We start from the raw sequence: 10,550 nt of genomic DNA, 5'->3' as shown, positions 1-10,550 counted from the left end.
TGTGTGTGTGTGTGTGTGTGTGTGTGTGTGTGTGTGTGTGTGTGTGTCTGTGTGTGTGTTTAATAGAACAGGGCAAAAACGGGAATGTCAGTGAAGCTATATCTCAGAAAATATTAAACAAGACTTATTATCTTTATTCCTGCTGATAAAAATGCATATAAATTTAACACACTATGAAATGTTTTGTGTGTGGGGGGGTTAATCTCAGCTGTGCAGTTTTTGCATGTGAACTTTGTAGGCAACAATGTTATACGGCAGCATCTAAATGTTAGACATGTGCGTTGCCTTTGGATGTTCAGGGTTCTTTCATGGCAGCCTAGGACTCTACAAAATCAATTCAGAAGCCATTGAGAGTCGTAAAACCTGGGTCCAGAACTGGAGTAACAACACTTCCATATTCTGTCACCTCAAAGCATCACAATTCTTCCCAGATTCAAGGGAAGGGTATATAGATGGTTAACAGAAAGACAATTAAAGAATTTGCAATAATCTTTAGTCTACCAGCAACTATATTAGATAACAAAATAGTATTCTTTGGAATATAAAAGCATATTTCATTAGACATCTAAAATTTATATAAATTACATACATATTCCAAATGCAATGAGAAGAAATTATTTTAAAAAAAGGTACTGCCCTTCAGTTTTATATTGCTTGCTTTTGAAAAACATTCTTGACTAATAATGAGTTCCCTGGTTTAAATTGTCCCTGATCAATTTTAATGCTTCCATCTAATTCCATGGGCAGATCTTTGAACATAAAGAATATATACCTGGACTTTTGCCTATGAGCTCTTCCACATTTGAGAGAGAGAGAGAAAAAAAGGAGGATCCCAAAGGAGAAGGGAATGAAAATGTGCACAGAAAATCGAGCACCCATTTCAATAGCAGACCTGGTCAAAAGAAGCCTTGCCTAAAGAAAAGAGGGAAAAATAGCAAAAAGTTTATTTGGTTTGTTGGTGTCTAATTTCTTGATTTCTTTATATATTCTGAATATTAATCCTCTATTGGATGTAGGGTTGGTGAAGATCTTTTCTCAGTCTGCAGGTTGTCATTTTGTTCTGCTGACAGTGTCCTTTGCTTTACAGAAGCTTTTCAGTTTCACAAAGTCCCATTTATTAACTGTAGATCTTAGAGCCTGAGCTGTTGGTGTTCTGTTCAAGAAATTGTCTCCTGAGTCAATGATTCGAGGCTCTTCCCCATTTTTTCTTCCAACAGATTTAGTGTGTCTAGTTTTATGTTGAGGTCTTTTGATCCACTTGGACTTTAGTTTTGTGCAGGGTGATAAGTATGGATCTATTTGCATTTTTCTACATGTAAACATCCAGTTAGACTAGCACCATTTATTGAATATGCTGTCTTTTTTCCATTGTATGGTTTTGTCTTCTTTGTCAAAAATCAGGTGTCCATAGGGGCATGGGTTTATTTTTGGGTCTTCTATTTTATTCCATTGATCCACCAGTCTGTTTCTATGCCAGTACTATGCAGCAGGGTAAAGGCTCTTCAGTGGGCAATAGCTTGTGTGCCAAATTTGCATCTACAGGAACCCTGGATTTGAGAAGTTAATAATTCAAAGACGAACACTAGAAAACATACCTTGGGCTAGGGTGCTGGTGCAAGCCTTTAATCCCAGAACTTGAGAGGCAGAAGCAAACAGACCTGTGAATTCAAGGCCAGATTGTTCTACAAAGTTCTGGAACAGCCAAGGGCTATAACACAGAAAAACCCTGTCTTGAAAAACAGAAAAAGAATGAGTGTGAGAGAGAATAAAATATACATCAGAACACCGGAATTTGTTCCCTATAACAATAATAGTTATAAGGATAATAGACATATTAATAGTTAGATTCTGTATATAGTGTCAAGAAATGTTTATAAGTTTGAATATAGGATCTGAAAAAAGACAGGAGTTAAAAATGCCACCTAAATTTGTTCATGAGAAGTTGGAACATCCAACCTGCTTCAGGTGTAACAGAATTTTTTTTTAATCAAGAGCTTAATTTTTAGTATCTAAAGCTTGACCTTATGATTAGGTGGACATCCAAGCAGTGATTGTGGTGAGGTGGCTGAACTCAGAGTGTAGATTTCAGAGAAGTAACCAGAATAAAAATACTATTTTATCCACAAGGTTTGGCAGGTTCATACACAATAAGAGAAGACAGAAAAGAACACTATAGGTACTCAGTTTGTGAAGGTCCTAACAGGTGATTATCAGAAGGAACTAGAAAATAGGAAAGAAGTTTCAGAGTTTAGAGGCAGATATTAGTAGCTATGGAGAAAATCATGAGGAAAACAACTCTAAATTTATATAGACCTAAAAATAACCAAGAATGTATAAAGCAAGAATTTAAAAGAAAAATATTTAAATTTAAAAATCACAACTGGAGACTGTAGTGCACTTTTCTCAGTAATAATAGAATCAGTGTTGGGGGAATCAGTAAGTATAGAGGATTTGAACTGTAATGAGCAAATTTGATTTAATTGTCAAGAGGGAAAGTATAACCTAGTTAAGTACTACCTAAAGGTAATTACTAGTTTTGAAAATGTCAGTCTACCTGACTATCAAATATGAGATCAACAGCCTGGAGATCTTCAGCAGTAGATAGAGTCAGAAGCTGCCTAAGGGAGAAAGCAGAGAAAGGAGATACCTTCTTACCATCCCACAAGCCTCTCACTGGCACTGCTAACAATGCATGTGAGATAAACAGACCTGACAGGGGTCAGCCCTCCCGCAATGCAGAGCAAAGCACAGATAAGAACCTAGCATAGATGTAACATAAGCCAGCAGAGGACAGGTATACCATACCCACTGAGTTGTCTTTTTGTCGTGGGAACTTGTTGAATTGAGCTCACAATCTGATGGTCATTCTAAAATTTTTACTCAAATTATGGTGTGAAGATTTCCTTGAAAAGAATAAATCGTCATGGGGAAAATAGCTATGGGTCCATTTTATCTGTCCATGCAGAGACTATGGAGACACTCACTAAAGTAACAAAAACAAATTAAATGGCAGCTGAGATGATAGACTGATGCCAAAGTGCAGAAGAAGAGAATAAAAATAACACCCAGGTTTCTAGCTGGAATAACAGAGGGACAATAAAGGAGAAACACACTGAAGAGGGGAATAAAAGGTTTACAGGGAAAGTAAGTCCAAGTTTGATGCTCTTGCATGTCATCAGAATCATGGGGGCCCTTGATTCATGGGGCACTGGAGTGCTTTTGCTGGAGAGTTAAAGTGCCATATGCATTTGGAAGCCATAGCCACATGTCTGATAGTGTGAAACCATGGAAATAGGTGTACATTTGGATAAATAACCAGATAGTTATGAAGTCAAGATGGTGATAACTCAGAGATAGCCTTGATAAGTACTGTTTCTGTGAGAACTAAGAGGCAGAATGGTGGCATGTGGAACTGTTGACCTCATATACAGACAAGCAATTTAAGTTTGGCTGGGAAAGAGAGGTGACAGCAGTCAAGAAAGTTTCACTGGACAATGGAAAACTATGATAAATTTTTGAGCAAGAGAATGACATGGGGGTGGGAGAGAGAGGGTTTGAGAATGTAATTTTCACCAGGCTGTGAGAACATATGGGGCAGCGATGATCTATTCACACTTGGAGTTCCGTTGCTTTGACTGCCTACTGCTCTGACCTACAGAGAGAGTCAACAGTGGATTCTTCCTCAAGTCTATCCAAGGGTGCCCTAGGGGTACTGAAAGGAACCATCCAGGCCATCACTTGCTACCACCCCCATCAGAAACACCCACTTGCAAACAAGCCATGGTCTCTCCAGGGCCAAGATGGTGCCTTGCAAATGTCCTTGCTCTTAGCAGCTGACCTTGGCTTTCAAGGCTACAGTTTCCAGTGTTGATACCAGCAGCACACCCCCATCACTGGTGTGGCAGCCGGGAAGGCCGGGACTCTGAGGCTTCTCTTCTAGGGATAGGAACAAGGTTAAATGGTCTCCTGTGCCAGCTCCTACCAGACCTCTGCTGGCTCCCGAGGCAGAGACACTCTCACAAAGCTGCCTCTGTGTGAGCATGCACACATGCATGCTTTTGTGTGATGTTTACTGCTAATAACTGCCAGGCAGTAAATATTGTCTGTATATTCCTTCACTCTGGGTAGATATGATTTCTGTCCTCGCACTTTCCTCACTGAGGAAATTGGAACACAGAAGACACATATTTTGACTAAGGTCACAGATCTAATAGTCCCAGGGGCAGGCTATATATGCAGATAAGTCTTTCATGACAACCAAGCTCATACCCACAAACTACCTGCCACCTGGACTTCAGACTGAGGTCACTGTACTGCCTGCCAGACTCCTCTTCCCTGCATGCCATATTCCCTTCTTATCATGTTCTGTAATGGAGGCCACAGACTCCACCACAGTTCACCAGAGATATTTTTATAGCTAGCCTCCTGGTGCACGAAAATGGTCTCAATCTCAGTCAGGCACAAATCAACTGCAGAAGAGAGACAGCTGAGTCTACTCCTCACCAGCAGATTAAGCTTAAACCAGCCAGAATGCAGGTCTCTCTAGTTATAGAGGCAGCCTGTTAGCTGACTCCTCCCACCAGGCCCAGGGCCCCTCCTATGCAGGACAAATGTCAAAGCTGAATATTGACCTAGCCCATGTGCACTGCCAAGCTGGAGGCTTCTTTCTCAGCCATGTAAGAAATTCATCTTACTAGAATGTCTGCTACTTTGTCTGTTCACTAGAAACAGAAAACTTTCAACGAAATGGTCATGATATACTTACTTTTTACCTTTTCTCCTTTTAGAGACATCTCAAGGACAAAGGTCCATTCCCTGCCAAGTCACGGCTTAGAAAATATGAAGATGTTAAGGGCCAGATCAACTTACAGCTTGAAAAAGCTTCCTAGTCTGGAAAAGTTTGTCACCCTTGTGGAGGCCAGCCTCACCTACCCCAGCCACTGTTGTGCATTTGCAAACTGGAGGCGGCAAATGTGAGTCTTCTGTGGCCAGCCCTGAAGTCTGGCTTGGGCCTTCCCACAGTGTAGAACTGCTACAAATGGGTGACATGAAGAAAATACACACATATGGGGAGTGGTCCTGACTGAAGGCCTGAGGCATGTCCTGGATTGAAGAGTCAGTGTTGTGCAGAGTGAGAGTAGGGCAGGTTCGCGCGGCCTTTAAAAGATGACTCCAGAGAAAAGAAGGGTGTGTCACATGACGGAGCATCCATTGAATATTAAATAAGAAAACATGGAAAACTTGCAGCATTCTCCCTGACTTATACTGATAATCAACTTTCCCCCTTTCCTTTGAATCAATGGGAGTTTGTCTACCAAGTGTCAAATCTATACCTCTTAAATGTCCCATTCTACTAATAGCAAAGTCAGCTTGAGAGAAGTGAAGAAAAAATGCCTACTGGAATGTTACATCTGTAAAATATCCTAAGCCCCTCAGATGCACTGCCAGACTTTAGTAACTCACAGAGAAGACAAGAGCAGTGGCCTTTACAGGAGCACAGACTTAAACAAGAAAACAGAGCCAAGTCCCCCAGTAACTCTCTCATTGCAGTGGTCATGGGTAGGATCTGGAAAGGGGAGAGACAGAGCGTACATTAAAACTTAAGAAGTGTTCTCAAACCTCTCATCTTCCGCTCACCAATGACAGCCAGCCTTGCAGTCTCACTCCGCTAAATGAAGCTTCTCCCATGTTCGTAAGCAGTAGCCCTGCGCCCAGCGCTCAGCGCCAAGGCAGCTCCCTTGTCATGTAATTTTACTGTTGAATGCACTCTCATCGATTAGCCAGCATTTAACATACACTGAGCTTCAGTAACCAATTCACTTGCTCAAATCAAAACAAAGGCAAGAAAAAGACAGTTCACACCCTACAAAGCTTCCAAAGTAACAGAAAGGCTGTTTGTTCTTCAGAGTTAGTGTGCACCACTGGGAAAGTATGCAGGTTTAGGCACATCGCACAGATAGGTTCCACAGCTGGAGGATTTCTTTTCAACAACTAGAGCTTGTAAGGGTCTAAGCCCAAGCAAATGGCTTGCCTTGTTTATATTCCAGACAAGAATTCTTCTAGCGGAAGACCTTGAGGTAGAGCAGCCTCAGGAGAAATCTCAGAGGAAGTTAAGATCACCATAAGAGTGGCTGCGGGTATGCTCTGTGGCCCTATGCCAGTGAGCCACAGGAATGACTCTCTTACTTTGCTGCTAACAGACCTCTGACCTTGCCACATGCTGGTTACATGAACACAGCCTTAGGGTTCTTTTTTTCAACAAGAAATCTCAGGTTTCCCATGCTTTCCCATAAAGCTTTCTCTGGTCCTTCCAGGTCACTTGGTTTTCATACAATCTGGGTCTCTACTATAGCATTCATCAAGGTCTATAGGGTCTATACCAAAGAAGGGCCCACATGTCTTCACAAAATGGCTGTGCTGCTTAGAATATTTATTCCAAAAATAGTGTCATTTCATTGAGTACCATGTGAATGGAGGTTTGGTAAAAAGATTTGTCTTCTAAGAAGTTTGGTGAAATTCTTTTGGTCCTTGATGAGAAATAATACCTACAATATAAATACCAGCCTGATGATGCCATGAGATTTGAGTTAATGGTCCTCCTGGACCCCCGTTGAAAGGCTGAGTCAACTACGTCCCTTAACTGTTGGTTATTTTCTACACTGAGCTTATTTCTTTTGTTTCTTTTCTGTTCTTTGAGTTTTCTTGTATTTAGGTCATTCCCTTACAACTGTATTTTAAACTGATGCACCATGGCACATGCTTTCAGGGACTCACACAGGCCTAGACCCCAACAGGAACTCAGTGACCACCATCAGCTGGTCTTCTCGAAGCTGACAGAGCATGGCACTCCCTGCCACACACTGTAACATCTTTATGCTAACATTGCAGAGCTGAATCGTTATATTAGAGGCATCATTCCCTTATAAGAAAGGCAGAAAGTAAGGCTCAGAGTTACTGAATACTTTGAACAACATTGAGCAAGTGGAGCTTCAAAGCCTCAGCTTGGCCTGTTCCAGCTCTGGCTCTGGGGTACTTTGCGGTACTACTTCCTTAGCATCTGTTTATCAATGGCTGGAGTCCTCCTTGAGTGCCACTTTTAAACTGTCACTATGCTAACTTGCCATCCTTTATTCTACTTAGGATTTGCCAAAATACTGCAAGGCAACATTCATTTCCCCCAGCTTTCTTTCAGCTGTTATCTCAAGGAACATAAGTACCTTGTGTCAGTGGGTGACTTCTGTTTCAGGAAAATGAGACCTCACTGTTAAGCAGGTTGGTAGCAGCACCAGTGATAAGAGTCTTCTCAAAAGACCGATAACACAAGGGTGAGAAGACTCTCTGCATGATTGCAGTCAGCTCCCATCTCATGGGCCAGACAGCAGTCCAGGAGCTCCAGAGAACTTATATTTTGCTCTAGAGTTGAGCTGCAACTAGCCCAGAGACAGGATTTGAACCAAGCATCACAGAGTGAGTGGGCCTCACTAACTAAATTCACTGATTTCCTGGATTTCGGTTCCAGGCACTTTCGGTTATGTGTGTTAAGTGTCCTTGGTAGTGTCACTACGACAGTTTCTAAAATAAAACATGATGTTCTGGGAAGAAAACCATATAGAATCCCTAAGGTCAAGATAAAATGACTTCTTCCCATTCAGTTCATTTCCCAGGGGTGAAAACAAAGGAGAGCAGTGTTCTTCGTGGTGCCCTTCTCACTGGGGTGACAGTTTACGACACCGGACACACGCACACACTCTCCTCCTTTAGAATCAAATGAAGGCTGCTCCTCCCACAGCCATCTGCCTCTGTTTCTGGGGGCTTCCAAGGGACTTTAATGCTCTTTCTCACTTCCCTGCTGTCTGAGATTGTGTTAAATTTGAGGAAATGCTGTCATTTAACATTGCTGTGAACTTTCTCTTTGAGCAGGAAGGGAAGGAAGAGTAAAGATATATGTTTGATTTCTTTTATCCATCAAAAATTCCCCCCATGTGGAAAAGTCACACTAGTTAAACCTTCACATTACAACAGGAGTTGAAATGTCCACACGCAGGTTCTTAGCAGAATATGTATGCATATACTCATAGGCTGAATATTTACTATCTGGGTTTCATTCAGTTCTTTTGGTAAATGAGTTCAGTTCTTTTGGTATCCTGCTGGCAAGGTCTCTTATGCAGTTGGGCTTAAAGGAGGCCAGGGGGAAGGACAGGCAAGCGCCCTGAGAAGAGTCAATGGCTCCCAGGGAATCTTACAATCTGGGAACAAACTAGGCCCCTTTAAAACTTGCATTTGCTCTGCTGGCCGCCCACTAGAGAACTATTTCATGTGAGAGAACTAGGCTTATTTCAAAGGGCAAACAAATGCCTGAGACCTGTTGTCACCTCCAGGAAATGAGATAATAAAGCCCAAGATTCTGGTAGCATTTCAGGAAAATTAGCTGGCCATTCAGTAGCCTGAGAACCAAAGAACCAAAGGATGAGGCTGCCTGAGAATTCGCTACAGATGCTGATACTCTGATTTGTGCAGATAAAACTAGCAAAGAAGTTCTCATTTGTGTCAGAGAACGTAATATTTCAATGATTAGACTAGAGAAATAGGAGTATATCCTCCCAGGTAGGCTACAAGATATCTGAATGGAGACACGGGAAGAAAAGGAGTGGAGATAATATCAAGTCAATAAATTATTTGCACTTAACAGCAAGGGTTAGCTAGTCCCAGGCGCCTTCCTCCCCACATTCAGGTTGTGGCCAGATGGTTTCCCCCGTGGGCCATCCTACTCTAGGAATACACACACACACACACACACACACACACACACACACTATTCTGTTCATTTACAGTAAGCAGCATTAGCCCATGAGTCAGCTTCAAGGACAGACAAGATGTTGAAAATCAAAGTAATCTCAGAAAGAAACCCTGCTATTCATACTCTGTACAAAGATGGAAATATGTTTGCCATTGTGTACCCAGGATGTTGATTCTATTTTTTTTTTTATTTTTCTAGCTCTGAACTTCATCCAATTTGCAACAAATCTATTTTAAGGCAAGATATTGATGATATGACTCAGGCTAGGAATCAGAGAATCTCTGTGATAGATGATGAACCCATTTATGAAAAGGGATCTGACATGATGTATAATGAATTTGACTATGACTTATGTAATGAAGTTGTTGATGTGACCTGCTCCCCAGAGCCAGATGCATTCAATCCATGTGAAGATATCATGGGATACAACATCCTCAGAGTCTTAATATGGTTCATCAGCATCCTGGCCATAACTGGGAACACCACAGTGCTGGTGATCCTGATCACAAGCCAATATAAACTCACTGTACCCCGGTTCCTTATGTGTAACCTCGCCTTCGCTGATCTCTGCATTGGAATCTACTTGCTACTTATAGCATCAGTTGATATCCATACAAAGAGCCAGTATCACAATTATGCCATTGACTGGCAAACAGGAGTGGGTTGTGATGCTGCTGGCTTTTTCACTGTCTTTGCCAGTGAACTATCAGTCTACACACTGACGGCCATCACACTGGAAAGATGGCATACCATCACTCATGCCATGCAGCTGGAATGCAAGGTGCAGCTCCGCCATGCTGCCAGTATCATGGTGTTGGGCTGGATCTTTGCCTTTGCGGCTGCTCTCTTCCCCATCTTCGGCATTAGTAGCTACATGAAAGTGAGTATCTGCCTGCCCATGGATATTGACAGCCCTTTCTCACAGCTGTATGTGATGGCCCTCCTTGTACTTAATGTCCTGGCCTTTGTGGTCATATGTTGTTGCTACACTCACATCTACCTCACAGTGAGGAATCCTAATATTGTGTCCTCCTCAAGTGACACCAAAATTGCCAAGCGCATGGCCACACTCATCTTCACCGACTTTCTGTGCATGGCCCCCATTTCTTTCTTTGCCATTTCTGCCTCACTCAAGGTACCTCTCATCACTGTGTCCAAGGCCAAGATCCTTCTGGTTCTGTTCTACCCCATCAATTCTTGTGCCAATCCTTTCCTCTATGCCATCTTCACCAAGAACTTCCGCAGGGATTTTTTCGTCCTGATGAGCAAGTTTGGCTGTTATGAAGTGCAAGCTCAGATTTATAGGACAGAAAACTCATCCACTGCCCACAACTTCCATGCAAGGAAGGGACACTGCTCCTCAGCTCCCAAAGTCACCAATGATTCCAGTTACATGCTTGTCCCTATAAGTCAATCAGCCCAGCACTAAAATGCAATATGAAGATGAAGCCTTACCTTGAATGACAGTTATGACTTCCTTCTGCAGAACAGGCCATGGACCAGCTGACAGTGTTTCTACATGTTTCCTCTAATTTACTCTTTCTGGGCATGTACTTAGCAAATTGGTCAGGAACTATTAATCTCTCATGTGACTTGTTTAAGAAATGAAGTATTGGCAACAGCAATTAAAGTGGTGCACTACTGCTGCACATGTGTTTTATGCTTCTGTTTAGATTACTCCACTGATTCTGGAAAAATTATGTTCAATAGGTTGGGCAGGGTTTTTCTTTTCCTTGGAGTTTTACAAAGGAGG

The 10,550-nt window shown here is 42.1% G+C and overlaps 1 protein-coding gene across 2 annotated transcripts in view; it reads left to right on the top strand.

Moving 5' to 3' along the window:
• Window positions 1-10,226, top strand: part of Fshr (follicle stimulating hormone receptor) — a 185,104-nt gene extending 174,878 nt beyond the window's left edge. For both annotated transcript variants that reach the window (XM_055623235.1, XM_055623228.1), the window contains 2 exons: window positions 4,788-4,973; window positions 8,996-10,226. In XM_055623235.1, coding sequence (XP_055479210.1) covers window positions 4,788-4,973; window positions 8,996-10,226 — 1,417 coding nt within the window. The remainder of the gene's footprint in view (window positions 1-4,787; window positions 4,974-8,995) is intronic.
• Window positions 10,227-10,550: the final 324 nt, after the last annotated feature.

Source organism: Psammomys obesus, unplaced genomic scaffold (genome assembly GCF_907164565.1).
Source record: "Psammomys obesus unplaced genomic scaffold, mPsaObe1.curated_primary_1811, whole genome shotgun sequence".
NCBI classification, from domain to species: Eukaryota; Metazoa; Chordata; class Mammalia; order Rodentia; family Muridae; genus Psammomys; species Psammomys obesus.
Note: the sequence above shows the minus strand (reverse complement) of the source record. Positions and strands in the feature narration are given on the sequence as shown.